This window comes from Platalea leucorodia, assembly GCF_965183815.1.
Source record: "Platalea leucorodia genome assembly, chromosome: 1".
Lineage (NCBI taxonomy): Eukaryota > Metazoa > Chordata > Aves > Pelecaniformes > Threskiornithidae > Platalea > Platalea leucorodia.
The window spans coordinates 30,038,223-30,056,887 of NC_138823.1; the positions used below are offsets into that span (position 1 = coordinate 30,038,223).

General features: G+C 40.4%; 1 protein-coding gene across 1 annotated transcript; it reads right to left on the reverse strand.

The window, feature by feature from the left end:
* Window positions 1-938: 938 nt before the first annotated feature.
* Window positions 939-18,421, reverse strand: LOC309596829 (carbonic anhydrase 2). Its single transcript, XM_082325564.1, has 7 exons — window positions 18,252-18,421; window positions 17,493-17,690; window positions 7,709-7,827; window positions 6,191-6,283; window positions 5,374-5,436; window positions 4,172-4,327; window positions 939-1,800 (listed from the first exon to the last, which is right to left on the reverse strand). The coding sequence occupies exons 1-7, from the start codon at window positions 18,283-18,285 to the stop codon at window positions 1,681-1,683; spliced, it is 783 nt and encodes a 260-aa protein (XP_082181690.1). The 5' UTR covers window positions 18,286-18,421; the 3' UTR covers window positions 939-1,680.
* Between the last annotated feature and the right edge of the window lie 244 nt (window positions 18,422-18,665).

Genomic DNA, 18,665 nt, shown 5'->3' on the forward strand with positions numbered 1-18,665 from the left:
TTTTTTGATGGGGGGAGGGGAGTTTTTTAAATGGGGAAGCTTTTCAAAAGGGTAGATTTGACGGAGTTTTCTAAAGATGTTTGTTTGCACTCTGAGAGGGCTTCATTCCCACCTCACACATTTCAAGATCCCAGGAGATTCAGAACCTAGCCTGCCCAACTGATATCTTATAAATTACAAAGTGATCCCTGATGGGGTAGGAAGTTCATAATAAATTACCTTAAAAACTAGGACCAGAATCCAATGAGATGAGAGATTTGAAGATGGCTTTTCTCGCAACAGCCAGGAGCCTGAGAAGGAGGGTAGCCCCCTACAGTATTGTTTGGATGCTGTGTATTTAGAACAGATTTATATTTAGGTATCTATTGCATATGTGTTCATGAAAACACAAGAAATCAGCTAGTAAGGATCCAGCAATGGAAGTTAATGGAAGCTATTGTCTGCTCAGCAACATTTCTGTTGAAAAGATCTTCTGTTGAAATAATTCATATGACATGACATTGTGAGACTAAAAAACAAACACTGGGGATACAGTCTTGAAAGATTTGGTCTAGTTGGAGAAACGGATTGAATAGATGTTCTGCATAAAGATGAGGCACCTTGCTTTTGGGCTGTCATATAAGGGCAATGTTTAAGCAACTGGTTTGGAGAAGCCCATTCTTCAGTATGATTTTGTTCAAAATTCTTGTGAGGGCATCTTTTATTATGCAGTCAACTTTGATGATAATTTGTCGTGATTGCTCAAAACTAACACTTCCTTCTGCTGTCTATCAGGGAGCTACTTAGAGAAAATTTCCTAACATACCCATATAGGTTTGCATTCATCTTCAGTGTCATTGAAACCAATTCCCAATATACTATATGTTTAGTAATTATGTTTAATATGCAATGATGCCAACAGATTAGTGACCCCTTTCCTGAATTAAAAGAACAGCATGGAAGCAAAAATAGAAGTATAGATTTATTATTAGAGAAGTTATCTAAAATACAATATTATTTTCCTCTTTAAATTAGAGCATATATTATTTCAATGAAAAGATATTTTGTATTATTTCTACGGTAATAACAACTTTTAAAGATAACACTTAATTTAGGACATTTTTAATTAAAAAAATCCAACACTACCATTAAGACATAATCAATGTTGTTGATAGCATGGGTAAAAATGTAAAACAGTCTCAAAAATATTTACATGTCAGTTTCTTAAAATCTAAGAAGTCTAATTCTCAATATTCATTTTGCTTTACTTTCTCAAAATACTTTTTTCCCTAAATCATAGCTATATTCTGTATTCCTGTGCTTTTCACAAAGCTTCAAGTTATCGTTAGTTATGTGTACTATCACACCTGTGGATGAGGTTTCTTAAAATGACTTATTCTGCTATCACCATATCTTCTCCCACCATACCCTTATACTAAAGCTTCAGTCGCAGTAACAGTCACCAAAATGCACACAGCCACCCTCCCCATGCCTGCCCCAACCCCACACCTTAAGAACCCTTTCCTATTTGGCCAAGAGCCTTTCACATTTCATTAGCTGGCATTTTAGACGCAGAGCGAAAGAAAGAATGGATCTGGGAGACAAGATGTTGCCAGGGCACACATGGCAAAGGTTTGATTTGTGCTTAGCAAAAGGGCATCCTCACAAACACAGCAATTTCTAACACACTCAGCGCTGAGGTTACTGGAAGGAAGCTCTGACTTCTCTGCTCTTCAAAGGCTGACATGGGCGCCAGTTGTCCACCATATGGCACACGGGCTCATTCTCAGCACTGAAGCAAAGGCCACGGAGTTTGCACATCTGTGGAAAAAGGCACAAACACCCTCAAATGCATACACTCGTTTTAGCTGGACTATTTGAATTATACACCTTAGGCTCGAGCTAGAAGTCCAACTCAAAGTTTCACCAGCACTTATGGTCTAGAGATGGCATTACCACTCAGGTGTCTCTGCATTTCATCCACACCATTTCCCACCCCTGACACAGGCTCTCCTGTCCACAAAATACCCTAGCAAGAAGAACTAAGAAAGCACAGAAAACAAAGACCTAGGCACACATTTTCTAAATTCTGTGGACAGAGTGCTGTTTGTCCTTGATCCAGATCTGAATTTAAACCCTTTCAGAATCTTTGTAAGTTGTACCGTTTTGGCTCTTTTGAAAGTTGGATTTTTTTTTTTTAATCCAGTTGAAATAAAAAAAAAAAAAGCCACAACCCACACACAAAAAAAAACAAAACAAAAAGACCTTTTCCTTGGGTCAAATTAAAGCAGCCAAATGTCATTCAAGATCATCTTGCTTTTCAAATACCGTGAGAGGGAAAACTGCTCCACATCAATAGGAGCATACTGTAAGGTTTTAGTGCTTGTTCCTGTGTTTGCACAGTCTGATGTACTAAAAGCACCTTGATGTCTTAAGAGGTCTAACTAAGAAAAAGACTGGGCCAAAATAATAACCTGCCTCAAATGCGATCCCACATAGACAGCTGGAACTGCTGACAGATATATGTAGGTGGGATACAGCATTTTGTACGAGTCAGGCTGCAGGCCAGGCTTTCCCTCATTCAAGGGGGAAGGCCCCCAGCAGTGACCAGCCCAGGAGGGGTTTTTACCTTCAGGACCAACCAGAACAAAGTTTGGAGCTCAACCTCTGCCAGGAACTGCTGTGTCCCTACAGCAAGTAACAGGCTCCCTACACCCTGCTGTAATATCCAGCTTTTATCTACCTTTGAAAAACCAATTCAACTCAAACCCAGTGTCAACACTCTGCTTTATGGTTTCTTGTTTTGATCAGCTTGGGAATGAAAAGGCAAGCTGCTGCACACACTGTTTTGATCTCAAATCCATCTTTGAAATGTCGATGGTAGTATGGAGGGGAGTGTGTGGGAGAAACAAGTGGTGTCTTTTACCACTTGTAGGTGGATAAAGTAGGTGTAGTAGGAAAAACAACTCTATTTTGGTGAATATGCTCCTGCCCTATAATAAAACCATATTTGCAAACCTTGGATTATCAATAGCAATACCAGTAGTTTAGAACAAGTAAACAGTGTCAACTTTAATGCTCCCTTGCAGTTTATTAATGGTAATAATTGCTATAATTATTATTTCCAATAGTTCTTCCTTGTCATTTATTCTATCTTTTATTACCTTAAGTCCCACAACAGCTCAGTTGCACTTTTTTCACATCAGCTGAATAAACCTCCTACAATTATGCGTATATTGTTAGCATGTCTGCCATTGATAAAAGGGATTTAAGAGTTTGAAGGGTAAACTAAAGCCCTTTAGGGCTAGTTCATATTTACAGGCTCTAGATTCTATTTATATCTCCCCAGCACACAGATGCGAACCTGAGGATGGAATCTTGCCTCTATGCAATTTCACTAATGGATGGTGCAGAAAGCTAAGGCCAGAGCGATTTAATTGACACAAGCTCCTTCCTACTACGAAGACTCTATCCTCCTCAAGCTGCTCAACAGAAGAAAGGATTTTTTCAGGCAGCAGACTTCTGGAATCTGCAAGTTTTCTCTCTTCCAAACAATGCAGTTTTGTTAGGATTGTCACAATTCTGCGTGGGATTTCCCAGTCTGTTCTGTGCTGAATAGAACTTGTAAAGTGAGCTCTGTGTCCTGGAAATGCTGGAAGATCAACAAACCAACTACAGATCTACAGTGTGAGACTGCGGATGCAGAATACATGCTCTTCAGATGCTTGGTGAACCCAGTATTTTCAGGGCAAGTATACCCAGATAGGTCATTTGTGTATGTGCAGCAAACCTGCTGATGCTCACAATACACGCTAGACTAACTCTGCATGTGCAAATGGTCCTTTCATGCATGTGACAAATTTCCCAGATTTTTACCACATGGCAGCTCTAATCATGTATCTAGAAAGCTTGATTAAATTTTTAAACTCCCTCAAATTACCCCTGGACTGTGTCCAAATGGAGGATAGCCTTACATTTTACAGCAAACTCTACTTCCACACATAGAAGCAGAGCCCTACCAGAAGAGGATAACCACTTCAGATATACATTTTTGACACGTGATGCCAGCTATTACCCTGCACAACTCTGCAGTAACATAAACTGCCATTTCCAAGATCACCAGGAGGGCTGAACCAAAGCAATAAATACAACTCCAGTACACATCTGCTGGCACCATCCATTGGAGACCTACCTGCTCGGGGCTCACAGTGATGGGCTCCTTCAGAACGTGCCAGATCACACATTCAAGCAGTGGGGGAGTGGTCAGTGAGCCAGGGTATGTCCAATAGTCTCTACATGCAGGAAGCAGTCCAGTGGGGTCAAAGTTTGTGAAGGAAGCTTGCTTCCCCTACAATAAAGAAAGTAGGTGGGCTAACATCAGGAGAGAGACCACATACACACACTGGGCTTGCAGTAGTAAAGTCTCCTATGGGGAGCTCCATGATTGGAGAAAGGCAGAAATGGAATTTGGCATGCAGTGTTGAGTGCCTCCTACAGAACAGTTGGGATTAAAGACTTTCAGCAATATACTTCATATATTATAAGACTTTCAAGACATTGTTTCTCATTTTAAATGTTGAATTTATGTTCCTTGCTCCTAGAGATATGATTGGACCCTGCTTGAAGGAACAATGAGATTTCAGATGCCAAATACACTGATGGCACTGGAAATACAGAACCTGGGAGACCTGTTGGAGAGTCCATTGCAGTAAATGGCAACATTTATTTAGCTCAAAGGGAACCTGATGACAGAAGTGACAGCGTAGTTTCATTCTTTACCTTTCATGTCCATGTTTCTCATTGGCACAGGCCTTAAGCACTATGAAAGTACCTTATTACTCAGTAAGTACTTTTAGTTTCTCAATACTCACCTCCTTAAGATCACACACACGTTTCACACAATATTTAAAATACAGAAAGGCTTTTTTTCCTAAGAGTTATATATCCTGATCAAACTTCTTATCTGGACTCCCTCTATAAATAGCCAAGAGAAGCATGCCCTCCTGGAGGAAGGAAATTTATCCCACAGATGCAGAAACGAGGGGAAGAACCTTTTGCATCTGTCACCACTGACTAGAAAGGGCACCTAGAAGAGTAGTTTAGATTAGGAAGATGAATTCTACCCTATAGGTTCAAATGCAGTTAAAAGACAGAGAAATGTAGTCACAGAGATGCAAAATGATCACAGTTTCTAGTATTCCCTGTCCTACTACAACTTCATTTGAATCTCTTTTGCATTTAAGGTTACAGGAGCATCAGTGCTGATGGCAGGAAGGTTTGTTTTACTTTTATACTTGTAGCAGGCTGGGAAGAAGTGAAAAAAACCCACTTTCTGAAGAAGACAACACAGTATGGTTGTGACTGGTGTCAATCAACACAGACAGCAAACATTACCTTGGTTTGAATGGAGTTCAGAGCATCCACAACTTTCTGTATTTCAGGCTTGGCATTTCCTACCTGTAATACAAACCATATGAAAAGAAAATAACCATGCACACTCATAATGTCCTTAGGTTTCTCTTACAGTTCTCAAGGAAACATTTTATACTACATTTTCCCAGCACCATTCCATTACATAACAGGAGTATTACTGCAGGAGTGACTGGAACTGTCTCTGTAAAATCATGCCAGTTGACAGTCAGCACAAATGGGTCAGCCAAGGACACTGGACAGAATAAAGTTATTTTCATTTACAGTGCATGGATTTATTTTTAGACTTGAGCTGTTCTTTTTTCACAGAAGTCACCCTCCTATATAAAACACAGTAAGCCCAGGACAGAGTGCACACTGCTGGGGCCCAGTCACCTTCTTCAACTAGCTGTGAAGACAATTCAACTAAGACAAAATGCTCTGGACATTTAACAATGACAGGAAAAGGAAAATAGGTGTTATTTAGGCTGGTCCTACTGCTGATTCATATGCACATCACCTTTCACTGATAAGAGTTATGGCAGTGTCACTGTCATGATGAAGGCAAGTATGCTGCTTTAGGGCTGCCACAGTGATGGACGGCAGTCATACTCCATGGTTGGTGTACGATTTTTATATGTACAAAAAGCCAAGAATTTGGAGCACCATCTAGTTTGCTAAGGGTTTATGCAGTATAACACAATACTGCCTTATTCTATATTTTAGGCTCTTAGGTCCCCCTGCAACACAATGAACATACTGGACTCATCCAAATAATACAAAAAGAAAAGGTTTAACTAACCTTCATGAAGATGCCTACCACAGCCAAACCATCAGGATGCTTCACAGCTTCAGCAAATTTACCATATTTTACATTCCAGTGAACAATATGGAGCTAGGAACAAGAAAACAAGAGGCACTATGAAGATGACATTTCATCCACAATATTTTATAAACGAGGGTGCAGGGAAGTAATTTATTAAACATTAAGAGCAGATGGTGTTTTACTGCTGAGATTTAAAAACTTTTGTGTACAGCTAAGAATTTGTTGAATCATTCATCTACTTTCAAGTTTCATCTATGCAAAGAGATTTCTGTCATGCATTTTATTTTGCTTCTCACTCTTATTCCCAGCTGAGTTTCAAATGCAAACTGTGGCTGTATTGTTCTGCTTTTAGCCTGGTAAAACTCCTGTTACATTCAGCATGAGTCTTCCTGCATGCAACCTGCAGGATTTTGATATAGTATTTTAATGCTACATATTCTGGAGTTCTTATCAACACTGAAAGACATGATTGTCCAGTGTCAGGGAAAAGAGTCATTAACTACAGATCTGACCTGCAATCTAGAGAGTTTTTGAAAAACTATCCTGTCCTTTTCTGGAAAGCCTTTGAAAAGAATACGAAATGAATCTCCAGGTCACATTAGCCAGGATGTTGCTTTATTTTTGATTTCTGAGTTATTTCTAATTTAAGTTCATCTGTCTGTTTCCCCATATCTGCAAGTCAAGCAAGTAATTATGGTACTATGAACAGATATAAGGCAATGGCAAGTTTCTCAGATAAGACAAAAGCTACTTTGTCTCACGAAAAAAGCAGCAGAGCCAATGAATTTGTGGCGCCATTTCTTTTATCCATTAATGCAAACCACAGGTTTGTTCAGCCGATGTGCATTTATGAAAGGCTTAAAAAAGTCTGTCACAGCATCCAGAGGCAGATTCCTTAACAGGGGACAAGGAAAGGTGGGATGCAAGGCACTGAAGTCACTCAATTTCTGTAGTGAGCCTGTAATACAGTCTTGAGTGGTCCAAAGGACATCTGGAGTTTCAAGCATATTACACAGAGTGTCTGCATGGTCTCACTTTGCTACCTGCCCTCTTCACAGCTCCCTTTGCTTCTTTACTACCAAAAGATGAAAGGGTCTGCCCCACAATTATTCTGTTGTTTATAAAAATGTCTCTGATGTTAAAAACTGAAGCCAGGAAAAGGGGATGTGTGTGTATAGAGGTGCTGCAATTCTATTTCTTCATAATGTTCAAGAGTCACCGAGAAAGCAGGGGAAAAACAGGGATAATCAATGTGGGATTTTCTGCTTCTGTACTCTCTTTGATATGAAGTAGCTGAAAAAAAATTACAATAGTCCTCCAATTCTAATCTCTGCTCTTGCAAGGTCCTGGGGTGGCAGTGTACCAATATCTTCTATGGTAACCTCCACAATCTCTTGCTTTATGAAGATTTGTAGAGAAGCTGCTACTGCGGTGAAATATTAAAAAAAATACTCATTATACACAAAAGACTGGAGAAGGTAAAGCATGTCCTACCTCTGCATCATACTTCACACCATCAACAGTGTGCTCAGACCCCTGGCCCTCACAGGATCCCCAGTGAATGTGAAACTGTGCCAGCCTGTAGACTCCATCCAGTGCTCCTCCTTGCAGCACTGCAAAGCAAAGAGCCTCCATTAGCATCTCCCATAACCTTTGCACTTCAAACTGGAACTTCCATCTCAAGTCTTCCAAGTGAATTACAGTTCATTGCTCTGCATGCTGTCATGCTAATCCAGATCGTCCTCAATGGTACGTTGCTGTAATATGCCAAAATCAATAATAAACATATAAAACCATAAGTGACTTGACAGTGAGTGTCTCATCAGCAACTTAACAGGCATGCTAATATTACAGGTGACGAGGGGAGAGCTAAGGATGTAACTTTTCTGTCACCAAATAAATAAAAAAAGGCCAAGAATAGCCTTTGTAAGAGGCCCATATAGAGTTATTCTATGAAAGTACACTTGAAGACCAAATCATCTTTCACTTCCTAATGTACTTTGTCTCTTCATTTTTGACACTTTATCCATTTAGGCTTTAATCCTGCAAATCCTGTGGATGGATTGGATTGAGCAAAATGCTATTGGTTCCAAATTAAACCTAAACACCTGTTAGACAGGGGTTGCAGCAATGTAAAGCACTAGGCACAGTGCATTGCAGAGATGTGAATTCAAATCTCTTGTCCCTCCCATCCTTTACTCCTCAAGAATGGGTTTAAAAAAATGGTGGTGAAAATGGCAATGCCTGCAGAGGCAGATTTTTTAAAATATTGATTGGAAATGAGGCATTTACTCAGGCTCTCCACTATCTGACATTACTCCTGCTATGGGACTGCTGTAAGTGGAGTGCCCAGCCACATTTTCGATTATACAGGAGTGAGTTCCCCTGAGCTCCCTTACTCTGCTTGTTAGTTTTAACCTTGTACTTAAACTGTGACCAATCACCATTATGATATGCAGGATCAAGCCCTATTACTGTAAAATGCTCAAGCCACAGACAATGTCTCCTCCAGTGCAGCATAAAGCACAGAACAATAACAAATAGTTCTATTAAATAGAGCTATTTATCTAAGTTATTAGAGCAAGGTTTCACAGTGCTTTGTGGTTTCTTTTTTTTTTTTTCCCTAAGCATCTCAAATTCACAATTATATGTTTAAGATGTTAATATTTAAGAATAAAAAAATATTTTAAAATGTAATTTGAAGTGTTATATATCTTAGAGATCAATTTCTCTCTCTGTATACATCAATATATATATATATACACAATAAAGTGACAGAAGAGTGTTGACATCAGACATTACATGTAAGTGTGCTCCGTGTATGTGCCACAAACAAAATGGTTCTGTGAAGTAAAGATGCTTTCCTCTCAGTCTGCAATTAGACTAGACACTATCACAATACGTGCATGTGTGAGAATATACATCAAATGCAGATACGAAAGGTCACTGTCTGTTCAGGTTTGAATAATTCTGATTATATGCAAGCATGGACAACAACAGCCGCGGATACTTGGCAATGGGGTGGGAAGGATTTGACTAAAAAACTGAAATACGTGAAAATTAAATATAGGATATATGTAAAACACAGTAGTTTCCACTGGTGTGCCTTACACATGCAAAATTTGGGTTCAGTGGACAAATTGCGCATTTGCCTGGGGCTCCTTCTTTGGTAAATATATTTAGAAATACATGTTGGGAGACTTCTATTTAAAAAATGTGAATATATGTTCCACTGCAGTCTTTGTAATTTCTGATGCTGTAGCCAACACTGAACAGCCAACAGACCAAGACTTGCCCTATGTATTGCCAAGCTATGTGACACAAAGAAGAATGGCTACTTAAAGTAATTAAATAGGAACATATCTTATTCTACTTTTATGTTTCTGCATGTGCTAGTTGCCAAGAAGCATAACTGTTTCAAGCACAGGACTACAAATCAAATACTTTTTTTCAGAACGGCGACTGTAATGTGCACTAGTTCCTTTTGAAAATGAAGTAATTGGTTGCTATGTCTTTACCAGTGCAAAATCATTTAGTCCACACAATGCCATGTTTCATTTAAAAATGACGCCATGGAGTTGCAATATTTTGGTTTCAGTTCCTTTGGCTAATGGAGTTGCTGCTCGTTGCAGGTACAAATGGACTGAGGTTCCACCATTCCTCAGCCTCAGAAAGCACTAGCGCAGCACAGGTTAATCTGCCATTATTAATCAATGGAAAGCATGCTGAAAAGCAGAACCATGCAATCTTCTCAAATCCATTTGCAATGTTATGTCTCTATACAGTTTGCTATAGTCTCGTAAAACTCAAAAGATGCAGAAAAATCTCTTTGCAGTTTTTGCTTACTTTTCTCTTTCTGTGGTTCTCAAATCCAGCACTAGCTCATTTTGACTCACAGCAGAGCATTCAAAAAAACGTAATAATTAGATTAGCGTAAATGCATACAAATTCAGCAGGCTTAATTACAGAACAGCCCTTCTTGTTCTAGCCTACATTAAGCAGTTATTTTTTTAATACTTCTCAGCCTTTCCTTACTTATAAAAGTAAAATTTAAAATTAAACTTAAAAGGCAAAGTAGAAATGTTAGAGCTTCATTTTTTTCCAGCACAAGCTTTTTAAACCATGAATAAATGCTACCAGCTGTTGCAGAGTAAAAGTTCATCCAGAATCAGAGCAACATTCATGCTGGGAACTTTCCTGTCCCCTGTGACATGAACATCGATTCAGGCCACATTGATGATAGAATTCCAACCTTTCCATCCCCTTTATTTGAGGGAAGGGGAAATTCTGATCCATATTTGAGTATCTCATCATTAGCTCCCTTCCTTTTGAAATTAGTATTAGTGTACATACACCATCTTAGAAATACATATGTAGCAGGAGACTAATAAATCTCATCAAGGCAATAAACCTGTCAAAGAAATAATCAAAATGGCTGAACTACAAGATCATTTAATGAATTAGAATGAATTCCTTCCTGTCATACAAATTGGTGTGGTAAGAAAAACACTGCTCTACAGTTTGTTACTCTGAGGAAACGCAGAATGAGAAAATGTTCTTCAAGCGGAAATCACTGATAGCAAAGCTCCTTCCAGTAGCTGAAATAATGGGTCCACTAGAGCACAACAGATGTCCAGAGCTCCAAACTTCAGAAATTTAGTTCTAATTGATATTCCACCAAACAAAAACCTAGCAGCAGGACATTTCAAGCACCTACCTTTGAGGACAGCTTTCTTGCACACACATTGCTTTGGCATAAAAAAAGTCATGATTTTGTATTAGTCTACAGTCGACGTGCACGTGTATATGATGTTGTAGGTATCTGTATATGTAAATATATGCATGGCATATACATTAATGTTAATGTTTTGTAAGCTTTTGCGTATACACAGACATCTGTATGATAGAAAACAGGCCTTGAGGAGACAAAGTAAATGAAGCATTACTTGAGAAAAAAGAAATCTCGAGCACCATGCACTATTAATGGCACAAAAAAGGCTCTTAGGAGGATGCTCAGGGATTAGCCTTGTGTTCTTATGCAAGGATGGGCTTCCCCATCTGACAGACTGAAGAGTTCAGTTGGGGTGTGCTGTCACTTCTGTGAAACTTGGAGTACAGAGTGTCACATTTCGTGAGATGTTCCCTCTTTGTTATCTCTTTCAGACATTCCTCCTAGGACACTGTATCACGATAAGCAAGGGAGCAAGACAGCACGCAAGCATCTGACTGTAGGGATCGTACTTGCAGAAAACATCTATAAGGGGGTTCACCAAAAGAAAAACTATGTAACTGGTATCTCATAAGAAAAAAAAAAAACCTACTCTGACCTTGCTAGAGGGTTAGACTGATAAGGCAACAAGGATGTTCCACAGAGATAGACCAGAATGAAACATCTGCCAAAATGTAGGTCTGCAGACGTGAGTATCGGCAGGAGGTCAGTGATTCTGATTCACCTCAGCTGAACTATTTCATCCAGACTGGGTAGCAGCCAGAGAGACTCTGACCTGCTTAAGGATACAAAGTCATTTAGGTTCTTAACTTTCTGCCCACTCCCTGGGACCAGTGGAGTTTATTTCTCATGTAGTCTCTTAAATGGAAATTCTCTGAGGTGGTAAGTAAGGTGCCGTACTGAGTCCCTGATCAGCCTTCAATCCTCATGTTTCACGCTATATGAGCTGACAATGACTTTGTAAGAACTGAGTTGGAAGCATTAAAATTTTCTTAAAAGTAACAATTGGTTTACTTTCTGATTGTAATAGCTGTAATACTGATCTCAGTGACTGCTTACAGTACTGAAAACTGTGTATTGGACATGGTGCTCATACTACGTTGATATCTAATGAAGGATGAACAAACTTAATGTGTCAGCATTGCCTCTAAGTACACAGCAGTCCCTCATGCCTATAAGTAAATGAACAAATATATTGGCTGGGAAGAGTAGTCATGGTGACATCTGGCACACAGCTTCATTACGTCTTAAAAATAAACTTTTCCAAGTGGCCCTAGCTGATAACAGCTGACTAGTTTCTCCTGGTTTTGCACTAAAAGTGCCTCTAGAGGAGAAATTTGGAAGAAGGGACAGAAGCTGCCATGATTCTTAAACACGCAATCCATGTCGAATTTCTGCTCAGAAGTTGCAGGTTTTAAAAAAAAAAAAAGTTGATGTAAGTGAAGAAGGGCACTTTTGGGCTCTGTAAAGAAATGAAGGCCTAAAATATGCAGGACTGATCTCAAGCCCTCTCATCTTCCTTTCCAGTTCCTGGAAGCACTAGAACTATTCTCAAGTCACCTGCTTATGTAGGCTTTGCAGCTTCTGGTGATCCCAGTTCGCTAGAGAAATGACTTAATGATCACACACCCTCTGGGACCTCTGACTTTCTAGTCAAGCAGTGCACAAAAGTACTTGTGACACATGGGCAGGTGTCTGAATACTATAAGCAATCAGTTCCCCAATTTATGATTTGGAAGGGTCAGCACATTGCTTAGGCTATACTGTATTGTGGACCTTCAATCGATGACTGTATACTGATAACATGCAATATTATTCTGGCATAGCTAATGTTACATCTTCAGAGCTGGGAAGCCTAAAAATAGCCCAGTGGCAGTGACTTGGATTAAAAGTTGTGCCTTAAGGACAGCAGACCTGTGTGTTTCTTCCACAGTTTACCTGTTGAGGCAGAAGTGTAGGAAAAGAGCAACAGTGGCACAACTTTCAGAGTAACTCACTGCCAACCAAGCAGTGCTAATGCACTGGCTGTTGAATAACAAATATAACAAAATAAATTGGTTTGTTTACAGCGAGTCATAATTTAAGACAGTTGAAGCTTCCTCATTAATATTTACAATTATAGGAAGAATTGGGCAATGTATTTGATTACAACTACTGAAAGTCTCCCAAGGGGTGCTAGTTCCAACGTCAATACAGTGTTTTCATTTACCTAGGTCTCCTCATAATTTTAAAGTTCTACTACGACTGAATATCTGCAAAAGTGTCAGATTTACTTGGGACTCTATCTTGGATTTCAATATTATCTCTAGCTCAGCAGCAATGAAGGAAAAGGAAATAATTAAGAGACTCGTCCACCAGCAGAAATTACTAGTACATTTAGTAATGTCTCTAGAGCCTTACTCCATAGTTGCAATTCATTTCTGTCAGGTTCTACAGTGAAAATATGATATTTTAACATTCTTGTTATGGAATAAATTAATTGCTGATTGACTTCTTCCTTTTATAAGCTCACTCATACACATGATCAGAAAATACTAATACAGTATCTACTGCTGTGAGAATTTCCCATTTGAATTTCAGGTTTTAGGTGAATTCTGAAAAGTTTTCCAGGAAACTTGCATAGAGAACATCTTGTAATATGTTACAAAATCTTTCGGACTCTTGAGGCTTTCTTAAGCAAAGTCAGTTCCTGTGGTTTTACAGCTCTGAGAAGTCGCTATTTATTTCTATTTTTAATGTGAGTGAAACGATACCCTTGTCCTTACAGCAGACTATAATATAAAATGTTTCATATGGTAAAATAAGTACCCTTAATGAGACCCTCTTCTGCTATAAGGTTCCTAAAATAAAGTGCATTATTATAATTTAATAGTTATCAACACCATTTGCTTCACTTATATGTGGAAGGTCAGGTCCCAGGATACAAGAGTGGATGAACCTGAATTTGTAGTGACACTTTTATCATAATGAATTTTTGCTTTTATTTAAAGTTATAGAGATTTTAAAGATGAATGCCTACAAATACTTGAACTTTCACCATTATTAACAGATGGTGGACATGAGAACTAAGAATGCAACTGCAAGACCTGAAGCAGAAGAGAAACCAAGTAACAACTGGAAGAGGAAGTTCACTGTTCACTTTCTACATACAAGTCCAAGAAAACATTCTGAAAGACTGCAGTGAAACAAGACAGAAGGCAGCCTTTTATCTAAGAGAAAATCATGGAATGTCAGCAAACAAAAAAATGTTCATAAGCACGGCAATGCTGATTTGCGAATTTTCTTTCCGTACACCTTTTCTACCAACCAGTAACTGTAAAATATGAAGGGGATTCACTTTGGGAATTGACTGAGCCTTTAGAAGTCTATTCTGGAATGTAACAGTTGTCACAGAACCCAAGCAATTCAAAGGCTGTACGACAAGAACTGAAATAGAAGATTTGGGGGCAATTGCTTAGGAAGAGGGTTTTTCTAAGCATGCTTAGTAATATCTAAGCATATCTAATTAAATTAGCAAGGAAGTCAAACAAAGTCGGGTTCTAAAGCTACCAAAGATTTTAACATCATTTCTCTGTTAAAATATCATTATAAGAGAAAACTGTTTAGGTCATAGGTATAATTACAACCTGAATCAAGAGTTATGTCTATAAAGCTCCACTTATTAGTAAAGAGATCTTCTAAGAGCAGAGAAGGTGGCATTTTCTTCTGTGAAGACACCCTAGTCACATAAATTGCACATAGACTATTTTGTTTAAAAAGTTAAACTTTTATTTTACATCCTTACTATGCTAAAGAATAGAGACGGGATGTCATTTTAAGAAATCCTATTTTTTTCTTTTAGATTTTTAGTTTTTCACTGATACGGGCAGAAGCTTTATACTACGTATTCTTGTATGCACACACGTAATGTAACAAATATACATTGGGGAGGAAGTGCCTTTTATTTGGGGGAAAAATATTTTACATCAAAATTTTGAATATTCCGATATCTGCTTGTTGTTACTTGTGATCAACAGCATTCACATTACATATTTTCTGAATCAAAGAAACAAGTAACAACTACTTTCAAAGAGTTTTATCTAAACATGTAGTGTAGTAAAAATAGATGAGAAAACTAAAATATTACTACCTGTATTTTTTTATTGCAAGAACTCACGTTGCATACCCTGAAGAGCGGGAGTCATGAAACAGACATTAATACCTAGAACTGCTCTTCAGTTTACTTCAGCATCATTGGTTATGAGCCTGAAGGTTCTTAATGAATGGATCTACTTCTTTGTTTGTGAATAATCTTCAAGACATGAGTAATTGCACACAATGATCTTATTACTTCATTTTGCGCCTACTACCACAGATAAGTCATTACTGCATATGGGACAGCTCATAGCAGCAGGCACTACAGCCTGTGGGAAGTATTTACAGGGCTTTGTTCAACTGTCTTCTGTAAAACACACCGGCACATCGCATCATTTCATATAGTTTTTCCTTGCGACTGTCGCGTGATGCCTAACCAAGAATTGGGTACACGCATTATAGTTAGTCTCAAACTCAGAAACAGGAGTGAATCAAGCACAGTCAAGTCAGACAGCTCTATTTTGTGTAAGGAAAGTAGGTTACCTAGTTAACTGCATACAAATGAAGCCATTAAGTGTGCTGCCAGGTAGATTCTACGCACTGTAATTTTCAATAGGAAGCGTGATACTGAAGGACCCACCCTTACCTGGCCTCATAGAGATCCGTTTAATGCTTTTTTTTCTAAAGAATAATCAGTTTCTGATTCACTAATAGAGCTACTGAGAATATTTCTACTTGCATCTCCTATCCTCCCACTCTGAAAGCTGTGTCACTGCATATCTGTCAGAGGATCCCTGTCACAGATGTTCTGGTTCTGTACCGACTTTTCTCATAAAAAGCATCCTTCCTACAGACATTTCTTTAGATTATTATATGTTACTGCCATTTTTTTCCTCCCAGGTTATCAAATACAACCTAATTTTCACAGTCTTTCCAAACTTATGCACACACAAAGTGAACACATAATAGTTTTGTTATACTGCGAGGACCTGAACCTGTTTCCTTAGGGCACAGCGAGAGCAGGATGAGTGAGAGCAGACTCGCATGTATCTGGTGAAAACATAATCCCTTTTTTTTGTACTCTGAATCATTTACCTTATTCCCCATGACACTGTTAAAATGAACATGCATTCAGCTCCTTCAGGTCCTCAGTGTTTCAGAAAAATAAACACCAAGAAGTCAAAATACCTTTTTCCTTTTTTTTTTTTTTAAACCATACAAATATTAATGTGGATGCTCTGCGTAAATTATACATGGACCTACATGTATTTATACAACTGTGAACACTTGTAGCTGACCACTTAATATTGTTCAGTATAAAGACTAATTAAAATACAAAGTCAAATTCTTAGTGCAATGCCGAAAGACTGTTATACTGTTATATTACATTACCTGCAAAACCCCCACATTTTTAGTAGGCATGGATCATTTGTTTTCAGCACCATTCCCTAAATGACATTGCCAACGAAACGCTTAGGAAAAATAGGGCACTTGCTCAAGCAAGCTAAATCAGGCAGTGTCTAGAGAAGGCAGTGACTTACAATGGGATTGTTTTTGCTGTCTAAATTAAAAATAGAGGCACATTCATTGTAGCAGGGTGATGATTTCTGCAAATTCAGCCAGCTGAAAAATTACAATTAAAGACAACCTCCAAAACCCTTGTTGTAACTGCGGCTTGGATTCCATCTGTCCATCAATGCGGCCATTCCTTTTGGTAAGGATTACGAAAAGGTTTGCAGGAATCAGTGCTTAATTTCACCATACAGTACGATGAACAGCAAGACGCTGTGGAACGACTGCCTGCTAGCAAACTTTGTAGGAATGTGTCAGATATATTATCTTTATCTAGAAAGCCCAGCGTCAAGAAATGTCACAGATAATGCTTGTTTAAATTACAGAAGAACAAAGAGGTATTTTCTAATCATTCCTCTGTTTCCATGCTAACCTGGGAGCGTATTGGCTTCAGAAATATGAAATAATATTTTGATAACCAAGAAAACTATTTCCAAACTATTTCTACTTCAAGTTGTTAACTCTAATCCTTTGTTATTTTAAGGCCAGTTTCCTCCTGTGATGTATTTTGCCCCTTCTTTTAACCATTTGGTTCGTAGCTTATGATGAGCTGTGCCTAAAATAGTTCTTGTCAAATAATCTTTTTTTTTTCTCTGTACAGGTGAGCTCTTATCCGAATCCTTCTGATTTATACAAACATAAAGTAATTCACTTGTCTGGAGCTTAGAGCAGGGCAGCTCAAAACTGCCCAGATAGATTTAGTTTTGTCCTACCAGGAGGTCAGTATCCTTCTAGTCTAAAGGGTTGATGCTGAATCCTAAGGGCTGAATCCTGACCTTACAGAAGCCAAAACACTTTGGTATTTTTTGTCTTTGAAAAGCCCTACGGCCTCAGTCGGCATTTTAGCAGCGTTAGTAGCAGTCTCTCCCATCTCCACCCCTGCACACGAAGATGAGGTCTCACCTGACTTGTCAGAAGAATCATCAAACTCCACGTTGAAGGAGTGCCCATTGTTGACGATGTTTCGAGCCGTGCCGGCATCATAATTGAAGCTGAGAGGCTTCAGAGAGGAGTCGTACTTGGCGGACTTGCTGCAGATGGCAATAGGGGACTGGCGCTCCCCATTGGCGATGGGGAAGTGTTCGTGCCAGTGAGCGGGTCCTGCAAGACAGCGTAAAGCGGCTCAGTGGGAAAGGACACCACGCTGGGGGGCTACAAACGATAATCCTTACTCTAGAAACCGGGATGTTTTAACGCTATCGTCAGCCTTTAATAATGTACCATGTGTGCGGGCTGCCGGTGCTGGCAACACAGACGAGGGGAAATCCCACCTGGGGAGCACGGCAGGGACCCGGCAGTCCCCGAGCCTTGGAGGCCGAGGCTGGGGTTTTACCGGGGAGTCCTTCTAGAGGCCACCCCGTCCTGCCGGAGCAGCGCCCCGTCCTCCCCTCTTCCTTGCGCCGTTCCCGAAGTAAAGGAATGACAGCAGGAAACCAGAAGATGCTCCAGGCAGAGCGCGCGGCGCGCCTGCCTCGCTGCTCAGGCGCAGGTGGCATCTCAAGGTTAAAAGGCAGGAAAAAAAAAAAAGTGCCACCGAGCTCATTCCCGCTCAGCCAAGGGCTCGGCGCGACGCGCAGCGGGCACGTCCCGGGCGCTGCCGCCGGGGCCCTGCCGGCGGGGGTCCGCTCCGCGCCGCGCCGGCCGAGCCCCGCGGGCACTCACCGTCGTGGCTGCCGTATCCCCAGTGGTGGGACATGGTGCGCTGCCCGGCGGCGTCCGCGGAGGCTGTCGCAGCGCCGTGGCCCCGGCGGGCTCTCAGGGGCTTTTATAGGCTCCCGCCAACTCCATGCCCTTCTCCGCGGCCGGAGAAAGGGGTGGGGAGCGGGGGCGGAGGGAGACTCCGCTGGGGGCGGAGAGAGCGGGATCTTATAATCCGCGATCCGCCGCGGCCGCGGAGCTGCGGCGCGCCCGGCCGGCAGCGCCCCCGGCAGCCGGGCGGCGCGGAGCGGCCGCAGGCAGGGAGGGGGCGGCCGCGGCCCTGCCGCCCTCCTTCCCCGCTTCCCTGCTTCCCCCTTCCCTGCCGCGCATTGCGCACCTGCGGGCGCCCGGCCGCTACCCCGGCCGCGACCTTGGGGA

Bases quoted from the DNA above. Each gene is read 5' to 3' on its own strand.
- LOC309596829 (XM_082325564.1), bottom strand. From the start codon at position 18,285: ATGTCCCACCACTGGGGATACGGCAGCCACGACG. The intron at 17,691-18,251 runs GTGAGTGCCCGC...GCTGTCTTGCAG, and splicing joins GGGATACGGCAGCCACGACG to GACCCGCTCACTGGCACGAA. The intron at 7,828-17,492 runs GTGAGACCTCAT...TTTGCTTTGCAG, and splicing joins TGATTCTTCTGACAAGTCAG to TGCTGCAAGGAGGAGCACTG.